We start from the raw sequence: 17,947 nt of genomic DNA, 5'->3' as shown, positions 1-17,947 counted from the left end.
GCGCACCAGAGGCAGAGACAGTTGGATCTCTATGAGTTCCCAACCACCCTGGTCTTTGTAGCCAGTTTCAGGTTAGCCAGAGCTACATAGTGAGACCCTGTCTCAAAAGAGAGAGATCATGAAGCAGGAGGCATAGAAGTACAATTCCACTCAACTGAATGTATCAGGTTCTGCTGATTCCCCATGGGTGACCTTGCTTTGGAGGAGGTGGAAATGGGGAGGTTGTTTGGGAAGGAAGGCTGGGGTTAGGAGGCGGAGGAAAGGGGAATCTGTGGTTGGTATGTAAAATGAATAGAAAATCTCTTAATAAAAGAAAAAGAAGTACAAGGCCAGCCCAGATTACATTGTGAGACACTCTACATAATAACAGTAGATGTCTTTATAGCAAATAAATAGACATGCAAAGCGATTAAGAGTTTAGGGTCTGAGTCAGACACACAGTAAAATATTCATGTTACTCTATACCTCCTCCTACACATTTAAATCTTCTTCAGATTATTTCCAATACCTAGTATGCATACTGCATAGACACTAGTCTTTTTTTTTTAACTGGGGCCAAGTTGACAATAGTCTTATTGTGTTGAGTACAGGACCATGATAGGAGGAAACAACACATTTATCACTGTAGAGATACTTTTCCACGTAATTTGTTTTCAAGGTTTCAATCCCTAAATACCAAATCCATAGATAGAAAGGACCTGTATTAAGTTTCTTACTATGTTTGCATATTTATTCGTGTGCATGTCCCACAGCCATGTGTGGAGGTCAGGGGACAATTTGTAGGAGCCAGTTCTCCAGGGACAGGGGATTGAACTCAGGTGGGTGAACCAGCCCTTTATCTTCTAAGCCATTTCACTGACCCACATTTGTTTGTGCATTTATTTCTGTGTAACAGTTGGGGATAGGTAATGAGAGGGAGTACAATAGGCACTCTTCCCAACTGAGCCATGTTGGCCCATATACTGAGTTTCTTGTACTCATGTTGACATTTGCAGCATGACCTCATTGCACAAGACTCTTTTTTCTGATGACTGTTTTTTGTGGTGTGTAGTAGTATGTGTGTGTGTGTGTGTGTGTGTGTGTGTGTGTGTGTGTGTGTATATATATATATATATATATATATATATATATATATGGTTTATGGAACTGGAGAGATAGCTCAATATTTAAGAGCCCTAGCTGCTCTTCCAAAGGACAGGGGTTCAATTCCCAGCACCCACATGGCAGCTTATTACTGTCTGTAACTAAGTTCCAAGAAATTCAACACCCTCTTCTGTTCTCCTCAGGTACCAAACATGCATCTTCTGTAGAGACATATAAGCAGCCAAAAGGCCCATATGATGCATCTGGCATCATAACAAAAACACCATTCAAAATCCAGTTTCAAGATGCTTTCATCCTGTCTCCTAAAAGTCTGATGACTTTCAGCTCTGATCCATTTTAGGTCTTTGATCCATTTAGAGTTGATTTTTATATGTTGTTAGGTGAAGGCTTAACTTCATTCTTTTACCTAGATATCCCATTTTCCCAACATCCCTTGTTTAACTGATTATTCCTCCATTCTTGAACAATCTTAGCAGCCTGATTAAAACTCATCTGAGGGTCAGATGGACAGCAAGAATGCCTTCCAAGTTTTTTAACTCAATAGGATGTAGTGGGTAGCCATTCCAGCTTTGATCTGGAAGTTCTAACCCCCACTGACACTTCGGCAACTGTCATGCCTACAAGGCGGGGCCAAGGGAGGCGCCTGGAGACCTGAGATCTGGATCCGGGAGCACTCTCTCGGTTCCAGGACCCAGGATGGTGGAGGTGGGCCAAGCAGAGCTCCATAGAACACTGCTGGACTGCGATACACCTTCCCCAGACCCCGTGACCTACCTATCCCTTAATTTGTAAGTTACGCCATTAAATAAATCTCCTTTTAACTACGTGGAGTGGCCTTAATAATTTCACCAATAATAGGGCAACTCTGTTTCACACCTAGTAATTCAAAAGAGCCAGCAGAAATGTATGTTTGTAACAAACAGAAAAAGTGACAGATGAAATGGTGGATACGCCTTCTACTCAGATCTGACACACATTATAATATATATGCAAAACTGTGCCCCATAAACACACATATTGATTGTATCAACTAATCTTTAATCATGGCCAGGGTGCATGAGCAATTCTGGACTTTCCGATTCTATTTCACTGATCTGTATGTCTGCCTTTATGTCAGCAGTAGACTATTTTGATTGTTGCAGCTTTGTACTAAAATTATGAAATCATGCAGGATGTCCTGCAATTTTATTCCTTTTTCTTTTTCAAGATACTTTTAAAGCCAGGTATGGTACTTGCCTCTAACCCCAGCTCTTGGGAGCAGAGACAGGTGGATCTCTGGGAGTTGGAGGCCAGCCTCATCTATATAGTGAGTTCCAGGACAGCTAGAATGGACTTTTCTATTTCTGTGCAAAAATGCCACTGGGGTTTTGATCTGATGTGCATAGAACTGATAGACTACATTCAGTGATATTGTCATCTATTTAAAAAAAAGTTTCAGACAAGCTGGCTCATGCCTGTAATTCCAGCCACTCAAGAAGCTGAGACAGGAGTACCAAAGTTCTAAGCATGCCTACCACAACCATTCAGGCCAGCCTGGTTAATTTAGTGACATCATGTTTCTAAATAAACATTAAAAGGCAGACCTTAGAATACAGCTCAATAGTAGAGTATTGCTTACCATGCACAAAGCCCTGGGTTCAATCCCAGTACTGCAGAACAACAGTAATAATGAGATTAAGTCTTCCAACCCATCAACCCCAATGGCTGTCATTTCTTGTCTTCTTTCATCATCTCTTATTTGGGAGTTTGCTGAGTGCAAGTCTTTTATCTTCTTGGTGGAGTTAATTCTAAGTATTTTATTCCTTTTGGTGCTCTCATGAATAAATACTTTCTTCGTTTTTTTCCAATTATTCACTGTTAAGGCTAGGACTGTTGCTCAGGGGCTAAACCCTTGCCAGGCATGCACAGGTCATAGGTTCAAGCTGCACTACTGCCAGGAAAATAAAAAATCTAATTGTTCATGGTCAATATTAGTATACAGAAATACATCTCTCTTGGGCATGTTGTTTTCATTAGCCAACAATTTTGCTAGTTTTACACATTTAGTTCTGAGAACTTTTTGTACAATGTTAAGGATTTTCTATGAACAAATCCTTGTCATCTATCTATCTATCTATCTATCTATCATATCTCTCTCTCTCTCTCTCTCTCCTCTCTTTCCCTATCTATCTATTTATACCTCATAATTGGGTACCTTCATTTCATTGTCTAACCTAATGGCTGTGTGTAGCATTCTTAAGAGTCTCTTGAACAGAAGTGGTCACAGCAGCATCGTGTGTTCTTCCTGATATTAGAGAGAAAGGGTCAGTCTCCCCATTTAATATGATGTTGGCCTGTGGGTTTCCATGTGTGGCCTTTGTTATAGTAAGCTGGACTTCTATCATGTTTCAGTGTTTTTAATCATCAATGTCTGTGAAATTTTGTCAAATTTTTGTTGATTCAATCTTATTGGTTATTCGATTCGATTCTATCTCTAAAGAATCAGGTTTGTAGGAATTTGTCCATTGCATCTAGGCCACTCAACAGTGAGCATATAGCTACTGAGTACTCTTGAAATTCTTCATATTCTTGAGAATGGATAGTGAGGTCTCACATTTTAGTAATGTCCAACTCCCATAAATAGAATGATATCAGACCCAGAAGTTAGACAAATATTAATTGAATCCTTGGCTTTTGAAAGTGCTAATTCAGAATGCAAAAGGGTGATTAGGCCTTTAAATGCAAGATCAGCACTCATAGATAAATGGATACAAAATACGTCTGATATTGGATCTCATGCTTATGATGCTACTTTGATAGGAGAAGTAATTTCTAGAAATTTTAAGAAAAATCAAAATGTCAGATGTTTTAATTGTGGTAACCAAGGTCATCTAAACAGGGATTTTAGACAAGTTATTCCTAAAAACAATGCTTTTTCTAGAGATAATCCAAAGAGAAGGCCCTAGCCTTCTGGAGTATGCAGAAGGTGTGGCAAAGGCTGACATTGGACTAAAGAAAGCAGATCAAAGGGACAGACAAGGTAACCCTTTTCCAGGAGGAAACGACTTGGGGGCCTCTCACAGGTCCCAATATCAAATTTGGTTCAATCATTCCCTGTTATCATGGAGGGAACTCCTCCACAGAGTAATTAAGAACCTAATTCCTGTTGCCAAAAACCATACTAATATGCATGACAAACAGCTTCAATAGATAAATTCAATAAAACAAAATTTTCAAGAGAGACCATAAAGCAAGTATTTTGGCAAACTTCTACAAATGATCATAGACCAAAGTTTAAAATACAAAAATAAAATGGCATTGAAACTGACGGTTTGAAAGACACAGGTATAATTGTAACAATAATTTCACTGAAATCTTGGCATCCAAATTGGCTTCTTCAGGAGGTCAATATTCAGCTCCTAGGGATTGGAATTCTATCTCAGGTAAAACAAAGTAGAAGATGGGTTGAGTGTATAGAGCCAGAAGGACAGATAGGAAAATTAAAGCCATATATGGCTAATATAGCCATGAATTTATGGGGATGTGACTTGTTGCAGTAATGGAAAAGACAGATTAACATTCCCCCAATCTCAGAAGCAAATTGTAAAATAAAGAATGCTTCTGAGAGAAATATTAAAAGGTATTATCAAGAACAGTCAGAGACTGTTCAAATTGTACATAGACAGGGCACAACAGCTGTTGGTCTTCCAAGGTACCAACAGCTCTACCCTTAAAATGGTTAACTGACAAACCTGTGTGGATGGAACAATGGCCTCTGACATCAGAAAGATTCCAGGCCTTAGAACAGCTGGTATAGGAGCAGATAAATGCTCAACATATTGAAAAATTACAAGTCCTTGGAATTCTCCTATATTTGTCATTAGAAAGAAATCTGGAAAATGGAGAACGTTAACAGATTTAAGAGCCATAAATTCAGCTGATGGACTATTTACAGCCTGGAATTACCTTGCCTTCTCTATTAGCTAAAGGATGCTCTATTATAGTGATTGATTTAAAAGACTGCTTTTTTACTATACCTTTACAAGAACAGGAGAGAGGAAAATTAGCCTCCACAGGGCATACTTATAATAATTCCCGCCTGTTAAAAAGCTGCAATGGAAAATTCTTCCACAAGGGATGTTAAACAGCCTCACCTTATGTCAATATTTTGGACAACAGCCATTGGAAATAGTTCAGAAACAGTTTCTGTAGTCTGCAATTTATCATTATATGGATGATATCTTACTAGCTGATTTAGATGCAAATACCTTAAAAAAATGTTTAAAGAAACAAAGAAAATTTTGCCTTCTTGGGGACTACAAATTCCTCCTGAAAAAAATAGAAAGAGGAGATTCCATTAATTACCTAGGATATAAGATATGTTTACAAAAACTTGAACCACAAAAAGTACAAATCAGGAGAGATAATTAGGAACTTTGTAGTACCTTTTACTAATGCTGAAATTTCCTCATGATGGATGGAAAATGAACCTGGGCAAAGAGCTTGCAGTAATTTCTTGATACAAATTAGCAGCAAATATCTCCAAAGGAAGAGACTTCAGTTTATAAGAAGAACTAATTGGATTCTTCCTCACATTATGTGAGGAACACCTATTTCTGGAGCCCCTACATTCTGTACTGATGCAAATAAATCAGGAAAGGCAGATTATAAGTCAGGAAGTTTAAATAATGTAGCTCAAAACCCTTATGAATCCATTCAAAAATCAGAATTATATGCTCTTCTCATGGTATTATAGATTTTCCAGAAACTCTTAATACAGTTACTGACTCTCTGTAGCATGAATCTTAAAGGGTCTTATTAATAAGAACAAACCCAGGGCCAGGTATTGGGGTGAATGCTGGAAGATCAGAGCAGCAGAACAAGCCACAGCCACCTCACCTTGCCAGTTCCTCAGCCGATCCTTTTTCCTCAGTCTGGAAGCCTCTGAGTCTTTATCCAAATGGATCTCAGCTGAACTGCTTCTCAAAAGCCTGAAAGCTTAACCAGGCTTTAGTTCCTAGTCCTCACACCTTATAGACCTTTCTGCTTTCTGCCATCACTTCCTGGGATTAAAGGCTCTTGTTACCACACCTGGCTGTTTCCAGTGTGGCCTTGAACTCAGAGATCCAGGCGAATCTCTGCCTCTGGAATGCTAGGATTAAAGGTGTGAGTGCCACCATTTTTTGGCCTCTATGTCTGTCTGGTGGCTGTTCTGTTCTCTGACCTCAGATAAATTTATTAGGGTGCACGATATATTGGGGAATACAATATCACCACAACCCTCAATATGCAGAGTTATTTTACATAATGAAACTGTTGAACTTATTCCAGATGATACACAATCAACTTTGTTATTTATTGAATTACATAAAATAATTAGAAATAGAAATCATCCCTTGTATATAACACATATCAGATCCCATATGGATCTACTACCAGGCCCTCTACCACAAGGTAGTTACGGAATTGATCAGCTGTTGGTAGGAAATATGCTAGAAGCCTCAGAATTTCATTAAAAACACCATGTTAGTCCAGTGGTGCCTCATGCCTTTAATCCCTGCACTTGGGGAAGCAGAGCCAGGCAGATCTCTGTGAGTTTGAGGCCAGCCTGGTCTACAGAGTAAGATCCAGGCCAGGTACCAAAACTACATAGAGAAACTCTGTCTCAAAAAACAAACAATAAAATAAAAAAATAAAAAACACCATGTAATATCAAGCAAGGATTTGAAGAAAGATTTTTCTATCACTTGGCAATAAGCCAAGGAAATGAGAAGGAAATGTCCTACTTGCTCTTTGTATAACTCCACTCCATTACCTGCAGGAAATAATCCTTAGGGTACTCAGAGAAACAAAATTTGGCAAATGGATGTGTTTCATTTTGCAGAATTTGAACGTTTAAGTATGTATGCCATACCATAGACATGTATTCAGGATTTCAATGGGCAACTGCTTTGAGTTCTGAAAAGGGTGATTCTGTAATCACACATTTATTACAGGTTATTGCCATTACGGGAACAACTGCGTAAATCAAGGCTGACAATGCTTCAGCATATGTCCCTACTAAAGTGAAACAGTTGTTTGCATATTACAACATAAACATAACAACATAAAAGTTGTTTGCCTATTACAACATAAAACATACCACCAAATCCTACAAGACAAGCAGATCTAATTGTACTTTAAAAGAAATGCTTAAAAAACAGAAAGGGATAATAAGGACCCCCAAAGATAGATTGCATAATGCTTTATTAACTTTAAGTTTTTTAAATGCTAATGAGAAAGGGACAGCAGCTATGGAGAGACATTGGATACTAGAAAAAATGCTGAACTAAATCAGCCTGTATACATTAAGGATGTGTTGACTTCAGAATGGAAACCAGGATATGTGTTATTTGGGGGAAGAGGTTTTGCTTTTGTTTTCACAGAAAAAAAGCTATGGATGTCATCAAAAATGATAAAGATTGGATTTGAACACGAGAGTGCTCTTGATTAGGAGAGATGATAGTTCATCAAACAGTATGGCAATTCAACTTCACAAAAAGGAAACTCCCTAAAATTAAGATTGGTGCAGGGTTTTGTTTTGTCTTTCCAGGAAAATAAAAGCATCCAAATAAGGAATCTAAAGACCACTAGACAAATGCCCTAAGAAAAAGAGTAAATTAGCCTAATGGTAGAGCAAACTTCCAATAAGACAAAATCTCATAAATCTTCCCAAATGTTTGTTTGAGCTGTTTTCTACAAACATAGAAGGGAAAAATGGTCTTTTTGTAGTCCCACTTCAATTAAAAATTAAAACTGGTTTTGGAGATGGAGCATGGCTCTCTCCTTCTCTAAACCCATGCATGCTTGTTAAAGGATAATTTAAAATCTCTGTCTCATGTCAGAAGAGCCACAAGATTGAAACAGAAGAAAAATAAAAATTAGGGGCTGTTCTATTGCTACTAATCTCATAAACCTTTGGTTTTCTTTTGACTCTTTAAAATTTTTCTTAAGATATAAATATTATCCCAAAATTATTTATAATATATATATATATATATATTTAAACTTTCTGTCATGATATTAATGATCAGATAGAGTACTACTGACTCTACAAATAGGCTTCATATAGCTTCTTATACATGATTTTGCGCTTGAGTCTGAAGCAGGTAACTAAGAACTAAGTTTGTGTACTCCAGTTGTATTTAATAGATTGTGGTCCCTTAACCTTGCTGATATCTGCTGCATATAACATTTAAATTGTTTACATTTTCTGCAGTGAACAGTGACAATTCCTAACAGTGACCTTTGAAATCTGCAAAAGATTGTTGTAGACCCACAATGATGAATACACCTGGATTGTGATAATGCCACTAAGCTGGCAAACACCACCCAAAGATCAGCTATGGACTACAAACTACTCAGGACAATTTCAAGTCAGTTAGCTAAGATTGTCCAGCCTCATAGACTACTCCACCCAGGACTTCAAATAAACCTTGCATTATCCCATCACATCGAGACTGGACAACAGCTAGCTCCCCCACGACTTGACCATTATCTTAATTTTTCTCTAGGTCCCCTAAAGATGATGTCACTTCAGGCAGTAGAACGTAATTTTAAGAACACAACACCCACATTCCCAAGAGGCAGAGTGGTTGGTTTTTGGACATTTAATGGATGTTTGTCATCATTTAGAGGGGGTGGTCACAAGTTGTTGAGGGGGATACTAAACAATGGAAATTAGTTTCAGGAATCTTGTTCTGAAAAGAAAAAGGGGGATATAGTAATGATAGGATAAAAGAATAGATTATTGTGTCAACTGTCAAACTAGAAAAACAAATACTAGTCTCAAATATTTCATATTGGTATGCATTTTCACATATTGATACAAATTTAAGGTTATTTTTGTTATGCTCTATAAATGTTCCTACTCTTATGTGAAGGATTTTTGTATATTGAAACAAATCTAAGGTTATTTTTGTCATACTGTATTATATGCTTCTATTTCTTATTTAAGTATTATACCTATGGCACTCATTTGTTAATGTAAAGTTCTAGTCCTGGAAATGAATATAGGATAATAAAGAAATATAGGATAGTTCTTAGTTAGTCATCTATAACAATCAAACTTACAGTCATGTTAGGTATGTTTTCAAGGTCAAACACAGACATATTTTAAATAGATAGATTGTCTTCAAATACTTTAGAGACCTACAGACTATTACACTTTAATGTTTTAATAACAGCGCTTTTCATGACAGTGAGACATGTCTGCTCCTGGCAGCTCTAATCTACTTCATAAAAGGATGATGGCCATCAAAGAACCTCCATATGGAGTTTGCTTTATTTATGGCAAAAGCTAGCAATTTGGGCAAGAAACTGCCCTTGCCTCAACTGCTGATGGTATGCTGTCCAAACTGGACAAGCAGGACATGAAAGAAGGTGACTGTCAAACTTTGCCAAGACAAGGTAAGACATTCCTTCAAAAATTCCTGCTTCACAATAAAGTCTGTCAGATATTCTAAGTCCAGAGGCCAAAGATGGATGCCCCAGTGTTACAGAGGAACCTTGGGTGACTGTCCAGGTAGCCAGTTGACTCTTGTTTCTATAGTTTTGGAAGTTGCTTCCTCTGCACTTCCTGCTTACTCAGGTAAATTATATACTTCTTGGGTCTCTGATGGAGTTGAAGACTAGATAGGTATAGTTGTTTCCCTTAGACATAATAGAAAGTACATTAGGTACAAAACTTTGGACTCTTCAAGAGAGGATATATAATGAAATATTTTTTCTAAATTTACCAAATATTAATGGACTGGACATTGTAAATGTATTTCATACTTGGTAATTGCTTTTATTGTATACAGTTTTGCATTGTTAGAGTTAAAACTTTAACTTTTTACTTAGAGAAAAGGGAAAAATGTTGGAAGAGACTTATCTGTACAGCCTATAGACTGTGCCAATAAAGCAACCTCGAATATAGAGTGGAGTCAGCATTTGACTGACCAGGATTAGCCATAAAGTTCTTGGAGGACTTTGCAGGGCAGCTAGAGAGGACAGGAAGAGACTTGGGAGAAGTTCAGGGAAACTTGCGGTGCTGGAGTTTACAGAGAATGTGGAGAGAGGGTCAGCCAATTGCTCCTCTTTCCCTGGAATTTTCAGGTCTTTATCTCAGTTTCTGAATCCTGAGTTTTTATTATTCTAGACCAAATTAATTAATGGTTTCATCTGGCAGCTACACTGAGCAATATAATTGCCCACCCATCCTGAGACAAAGGCTTTATAACCTGAGGGACTATGGCAGCAATCTGGCTGGGATTGACTGGCTGATATGACACTGTTAACATCACCCATCAATATTAGAACGTGGAAGACAATAGAGGAAGGACAGACAGACATCACTGGGAAAACTGTTGCTGTGGGATGTTCTGTATGACAAATGTATTGCTCTGATTGGTTAGTAAATAAAATACTGATTGGCCAGTAGCCAGGCAGGAAGGATAGGCGGGACAAGCAGAGAAGAGAATTGGGGAAAGTGGAAGGATGAGGAGGGACAATTGCCAGCCACCACCATGACAAGGGAGATGTAAGGTACCGGTAAGCCACGAACCACGTGGCAAAGTATAGATTAATAGAAATGGGTTAATTTAAGATAGAAGAAGTAGATAACAAGAAGCCTGCCATGGGCATACAGTTTATAAGTAATATACGAGTCTGTGTGTTTATTTTATAAGTGGGCTATGGGACTGCTGGGGCTTGGAGGGACCTGGAGAGAAGCTCTCCAGCTACAAATGGCGCACAATGGCTTGAGTTTCCACCTTAAAACCTGACAATATTTAATAAGCAATTCAAAACGGAGCTAAAAACAGCTTCCTAGTTGTCAAGTTAGCAGCAGCCTGCGTGTTTGAGCTACTCTATGGCGGGTTCATGGCATGCCTGCATGAGGGCTTGACCTACGCTATGTTACACAGAGGTGTTTCCAAGCTGTGCATTATGCTGTGTGTTAGATATAGTTTTTGCTAGTTTAAAAAAAAAGGATTTCTGGGTTACATGTTGCTTTACTAGAACTGCTTCTGATAGTTGATTGTGCACATGGCTCCAGACCCAGAGCTGGTGGTAAACTGTACCACTGCCATGCTGGGAAACTGAGGTGGGCAGAGCCAGCAGCCACAGCAGCCATTTCAGTCTTAGAAATGCTGCAGTTTAAAGCAATAGGTTCACAATAAAGCAGATTCAGATGGAACAAGACTTTAAATGCTTTACAATGTGTGTAAAAATGTATGTAGGCTTGGAAGAGAGAGAAAAAGGAATATATACAGTTATATAAAGAAATATATAGTTTTTAAAAATAAAGTCTTTAAAGAGACAGTAAAGGTAGTATAAAAAATAAGCCACATAAAGATGGATATTACCCAGAGAATCTGCATTGTGTTGTCTTTGGGACTTTTAACTTCAGAAAAACACTTGATCATAAAAGCTGTTGAGTTAAACAAATATGTAAATTTTAAAGGTACCTTGACTTCAAAATTTGGATATAAGGATATGTTGCTTTGGAAAAGAGGCTCTGCTTTTGTTTCCACAGAAAGCCAGAGGCTATGGATTTGTTCCGGATTAAGATACATCAGGTTTGACCAGCCAAGGCCCCCTGAATGGTCTCCAATGACACCATGGCCCAGATGATCCAACATCCAAAACAGTTTGAAGGCAACTGGCTCAGATGATACACCCTCACGGACTACTCCGTAATCCTAAAATTTTCTTTGTGTCCCCATAAGATACAGCGCTCCCCTCCAGCAAGAAGTAGTAAGAGAAACTACACCCAAATTCCCAAATATATCAATTCCATCTCCATTTGTAGATGGAACTGGCTCACTCCTTCTCTAAACCCAGGCACATTGCTAAAAGAAAAGTTTAGGAGATTCTTGTGTCCCAAATCAGAAGAGCCCTCTGGTGTGGGACAGAAAAAAATCAATATTTTTATTTAAAACAGGTTGATTATAAATACAATCTCTTTCTAAAGAAGAAAAGGGGATATGATATAGATATGATAGGATAAAAGTGTAAATTGCTGAAACTACTTTTAAAGAGCAACAACTTGTTTGAAATGTTTTACATTGGTATAGATTTTAGTTTATTGATACAAATTTAAAGTTAATTTTGTTATACTGTGTGTATATTTCTACTCTTGTTTAAGGTATTATGTTTGTACAGCTCATTTAAAATTGTAGTGGATAGGGACTGGAGAGATGGCTCAGTGGTTAAGAGCATCGACTGCTCTTCCAAAGGTCCTGAGTTCAATTCCCAGCAACCACATGGTGGCTCACAACCACTTGTAATGAGATCTGGTGCCCTCTTCTGGCCTGCAGGGACACATGCAGGCAGAATACTGTATACATAATAAATAAATAAATCTTTAAAAAAATTGTAGTGGATAATTAAAAAATAGATTAATAATTAGTCATCTATGAAAATCATACTCATAGCCATGTTAGTTAAGTCTTCTAGGTGTACATAGATATGTTTCAGATAGATAGGTAATCTTCAAATACTTCAAACACCTACAGAATATGGCATTTGAAATATTTTAAAAACTTAGACTTTCTGGACAGTGAGACATGTCTGCTCCTGGCAGCACAAATTTACTTCAGAGAGGAGGATGGGCATCGAAGACACTCCATTATGGAGTTTATCTTCTTGGCAAAAATAGCCATTTGGGCAAGAAACTGTTCTTGCCTGGACTGCTTGATCGACTGGACATGCAGAACCCATAGAAAGGTGACCACTGAACTTTGCTTGGTGAAATGGTCCTTCAGGTTCTTGCTTCACATAGGAAAATGCCAGACATTCTACAGGACACAGAGAGAAATGACTGAGAGACTCTAGCCCTGTGAGCTGAAGACAGATGCCCCAACTTTACAAAGGAACATTAGGTGACTGTCCAGGCTGCCAGCTGTCTCTGTCTACCCTGTAAGACTCCCAAAATTTGCTTGCATCCTTCTCCCATTTCTCAGGTAATACCATATCCTTCTGAGGTCTTTGATGTAGTTGAAGCTAGATATAATGTTCTTTAGTTATGATAAAAGATAAGTTATATATGAAACCTTAGACTCACAAATATAGGATAGATAGGATATCTTCTTTAATGTTGCCAAGTACAAATAGACTAGATGGTATAAATAGACTAAATATTGTAACTGTAATTCTTGCTTGATAATTTTTTTTGTTATATGTAATTTTACTATGTAAAAGTTGAAACCTTTTTTTTTAAAAAAAAAAAAGAAAAGGGGAGGTGCTGTGGGATGTTCTGTATGACAAATGTGTTGCTCTGATTGGTTAGTAAATAAAACACTGATTGGCCAGTAGCCAGGCAGGAAGGATAGGCAGGACAAGCAGAGAAGAGAATTGGGGGAAGTGGAAGGCTGAGGAGGGGACAGCGCAGCCACCACCATGACAAGTGAGACGTAAGGTACCGGTAAGCCACGAGCCACATGGCAAAGTATAGATTAATAGAAATGGGCTAATTTAAGATAGAAGTAGATAACAAGAAGCCTGCCATGGCCATACAGTTTATAAGTAACATACGAGTCTGTGTGTTTATTTTATAAGTGGGCTATGGGACTGCTGGGGCTTGGAGGGACCTGAAGAGAAGCTCTCCAGCTACAAACTGTTTTTTTTAAACAAGGTCAGACAAGACTGTATTCATAGGAATGTTAAGAGACTGTCAGGACCTAGGGTCTGATACAGGGCTCTAGGGACTTTCATGAGTTGTAACACATTCTGAGATGGGCTTCACAGCGATGCAGCTGCCTTTGAGTCACCCACACTATTATTCTCACTAAGGTTCACTAAGCTAGACTAGGCTTTAACTGTTTCATTGGTCTGTCTCATAGTTGCCACCTGTGTGGTTGTGGTGGTTTGAATGTACTTGGCCCCCATAATGTCAGAGGGAGTGGCACTATTAGGAGGTGTGGCTTTGTTGGTGTGGATATGGCCTTCTTGGAAGAAGTGTGTCACTGTGGGGGTGGGATTTGGGGTTTCCTATGCTCAGGATACCACTAATTGTCTCAGTTGACTTCCTATTTCCTGCAAGATGTAGCACTCTCAGCTCCAGTCCCACATCTGCCTGCACTCTGCCATGTTCCCCATCATGGTGATAATGGACTGAACCTCTGAAACTGTAAACAAGCCATGACAATTAAATATTTTCTTTATAAGAGTTGCAGTGGACATGGTGTCTCTTCACAGCCATCAAAACCTGAAGTAGGACAGTGGTGAAAGCCATTTCTTCCCATCACCCAGAAAAAGTCACACAATATCATTCCCCATGGAACTGAGAACATGCAGTGTTTATTTTCCTGTACAAAACTTAGTTCATTTAGCATATTACCCTCCAGGTCCATCCATGTTCTCAAAACACAGAATTTACTTTTTATAAAGCTCAATTGTATTACAGTGTGTTCATATATCACATTTTCTTTATCCAGTCATCCACTGATGGATGACTCCTTAATTTTCCATGTCTTGCTTTTCAAGTGACCAAGCAAGGAATAATATAGATCTTTGCTCTGTCTTCAACAGATCATTAGTCCCTGTGTTTTACACATCCCAGAGTGGGACTGCTGGATCACACAGCTGACATTGCCTTTGGTGCACAGAAAATTTCAGTTTTTGTGAGGCCTGATTTGTTGTTTAGTTGTTACTGTCACCTCTGCTTTTGTGTCACAGCCAAGAGTATCACTGACAAATCCAATGTCACTGAGCTTACATCACAGATTCTCATCTAAATGTTTTATAACCTTTGTTATTGCATTTAGGTATGGGATCCACTTAGAGTCAATGTTTGTATAAGGTATTAAAAAACAGGACTTGGCCATGAAACAACCCTTTTCCTGAGCATCCTCTGTACTGCTCAACTCTAAGCATGCTTGTCAAAGTTCATTTGGCCACAGGGTAGAACTGAACAGAGAAATGGTCTGACTTGGTGCTCTTTCTTGTTGTGGCTGTGGTAGGTTTTGCTGCAGGTGGTTGTTTTGGTTGTTTTTGAGATGGGTATAGTCAGAAGTTTTCCTGTGTCCTGCCTGGGCCCTGCGATCTGGATGACTCTCCCACCCACTTCCCATAGCCTCTTGATCCCAAATAAACACACAGAGGCTTAGGTTATTTTCAAACAATATGGCCTAATGGCTCAGGCTTCTCACTAGCTAGCTCTTACATCTTAAATTAACCCATTTCTATGAATCTATACTTTGCCACATGGCTTGTGGCTTACCAGTACTTTTACTTCTTGCTTCTCCTGGTGGCAGCTAGCAGCATCTGCCCCACTCTCTTTTCTTCTCTCACTTTCTCTCTCTTGGATTTGCCTGCCTGGCTCCATCCTGCCCTGCCATAGGCCAAAGCAGCCTTATTTATCAACCAATCAGAGCAACACATATTCACAGCATACAGAAAGACATCCCACAGCGATGGGGTGTTACTATGTAGCTCAGTCTGGCTTGGAACTCACTTGGTAGTCTAGCCTGATCCTGAGCTCATGGCATCCTCTTGCCTCAGTCCTTCAACTACTGGGATTATAGGCATAAAACCCCACAGATGGCACCATATTTCTCTTTTTTTTAATTGCATATCCATTTACTGGTTGTTTAATGGTGGGAGACAGCTGGAGGGCCCCAGGGTTGTGCCCACAGCTCTGATGCCTGTGGTGGGAGAAGGGAGTGCGCTTTTGGCTGCAGTACAGGCCTAACAGTCTATTCCAGGTGGAGGCTGGGTTCTGGAAAGAGAGTCACCTGCTATAATACAACTGTGTGTCACCAAAGAAGGGAGCTCTGAGAGTTGGGGGTCTAGCTGGCTAGTTTTATATCAACTTGACTCAAACTAACTCATTTGGGAAGATGAAACTCCTGTTGAGAAAATGCCTCCCTTCCACCAGATTGACCTGAGGGAAAACCTATGGGACATTTTCTTGAATGATGATTGGTTTGGGTAGGTCCAACTCTTTGGGGGTACTACCACCCCTGGGGTTGTGGCCCTGGATTCTGCTGTTTTATTACCTCAACAGAGATTCTAACTAAGACAGAGTCCCTGTGAGGAAAAGTGGTCATTTAGAGTACACTGAGCCTTGACATTCTTTCAGTTAACTCCTGGCCACAGGAACCAGATAGGTGAATATTTACATCTACCACAATTAGCACAATGAGAAAAAGATGTGATCATTAAAAATAACTATAATTTTAATGTAAAAAATTGCTATATGACTTTCTCCCATCTTCAGAGCGTTCCAAGGACTGCCAGAGTGGATATGATTTAAGCTGCGGCCTAAAGCACACTCTCTCCCCACCCGCCACAGGCAAGGACTTGAAGGAAGATCATGGCCAGCCTAGAGACACAGTACTTATGGGAGTACTAGGAGAGAATACCCTGCTTATTGCCTCACCTCTCCTAATCTACCTTCTCACAGGAAGTGCACTCCCCAGAGGGACAAACAGATGTCACACACAATCAGAGAGTTCTTCTTCTCCACTTGCTTGATGTGGATGAATTTATCATGATGTTTCTTCTCTTTTTTTGTCTATGACAGGTGAATCTCCAAAACCAAAAAAACATCGACCCTCATTAAGGGGTATTGTTGGCATTGTTGCCCAATGTCTGATGGGGCTGATTGCAGTAATATTTGTACTGTTTTTCCTGTGGCGCAGCCGTCGTGGCAGGTGAAGTGTCTCCCACCCTTCCACCTACTCTTCCATTCCCTCCATGCTTAGAAAGGAAAGAAGTTTCCTTCACTTTGTGTCTGGACTCCATCTTCTTCTCTTTGCTGTGTGTCTGCTGTGTTCCTCATATCACTGCCTTCCTATGTCCTGTACCCCACTGTCTGTTGGTCATGGTCACTCCTTTCCCTGTGAAGTTTGGAGATAAATTGTCTTCATCTTTCACCAGGGAGCCACAAATTGAGAACAACGTTAAACAGATGGACAATGAGCCAATCAAAATCAATGAAACCTCAAATGAAGCCTCAAATGTGAAACCTCAAAACAAAAAGAAGGCAACAGTAAATTTTTTATTTTGTTGTCACAGCAGCAGAGATGGAGGGGGGGACTGAGATAGCCTAGTGGAGGCAGAAGAATCAGGGTCCTCTTGACAAGTGAAAGAAAAACCCACCAGTGGGAGACAAAGGAGTGTGGGTTGAAGACTGAATGTGCAGAGCACTGAAAGAACAGATCTTTGGGACTGGGATGTCCCACTCAACCAAAGTACCATCCCCAGCACCAGTTAGAAAACAGCAAATATGATGGGGTAAAAGGATCAAAGGCTAGGAGGGGGCTGGTTAAGGGACTGGTTAGATTGGAAAAGGAGGCAGCACCAAGAAAGGCAGTGGCAGCCATGGTGTGAATGCACAGCAAGGACACAAAGTAGCTCCCAGGAAACATCAGCTCCCAGGGGCCTTCCCAACTGAGGAACCAAACAACAGTGACAATGTCTCCCATTTCTTTAGGGCAAGAAGTAAGAGCATGCTCAGTGAGGACAACTGGACACCATCCACCCACAGTAAGTAAAGGCACTGACCCTCGGGAATCTAAAGTCCCACCACCTGCCCGTCCTTCCACGGCATCCTGGACACTAGCCACTGTCTCCTGTCTGACTTACAGAGCAGATCTTCTTTTCCCAGCCTCTGGCTGGCATTTTCTTTGGGCTACTAAGTAGCTCCCAAATAAAGACATGGAGACTTATTATTAATTATGAGTGCTCACCCTTAGCTTAGGCTTGTCCAACTAGCTCCTTCACCTTAATTTAAACTGTTTCTATTCATCTATGTTTTGCCTCAGGCCTTTTTCCCTTTCTTTCCTGAGCCCAAATTCCTCCTGCTACTTACTCTCCCTGCCTAGAAGTCCCACCT

At 39.6% G+C, this 17,947-nt stretch overlaps 1 protein-coding gene across 1 annotated transcript in view; it reads left to right on the top strand.

The window, feature by feature from the left end:
- Window positions 1-17,947, top strand: part of LOC131895276 (carcinoembryonic antigen-related cell adhesion molecule 1-like) — a 54,322-nt gene that overhangs the window by 32,007 nt on the left and 4,368 nt on the right. Inside the window, exons 4-6 of the mRNA XM_059245745.1 lie at window positions 16,634-16,763; window positions 16,990-17,101; window positions 17,546-17,598. Coding sequence (XP_059101728.1) covers window positions 16,634-16,763; window positions 16,990-17,101; window positions 17,546-17,557 — 254 coding nt within the window. The 3' untranslated portion in view covers window positions 17,558-17,598. The remainder of the gene's footprint in view (window positions 1-16,633; window positions 16,764-16,989; window positions 17,102-17,545; window positions 17,599-17,947) is intronic.

Source organism: Peromyscus eremicus, chromosome 1 (assembly GCF_949786415.1).
Source record: "Peromyscus eremicus chromosome 1, PerEre_H2_v1, whole genome shotgun sequence".
Classification (NCBI taxonomy): Eukaryota; Metazoa; Chordata; class Mammalia; order Rodentia; family Cricetidae; genus Peromyscus; species Peromyscus eremicus.
Note: the sequence above shows the minus strand (reverse complement) of the source record. Positions and strands in the feature narration are given on the sequence as shown.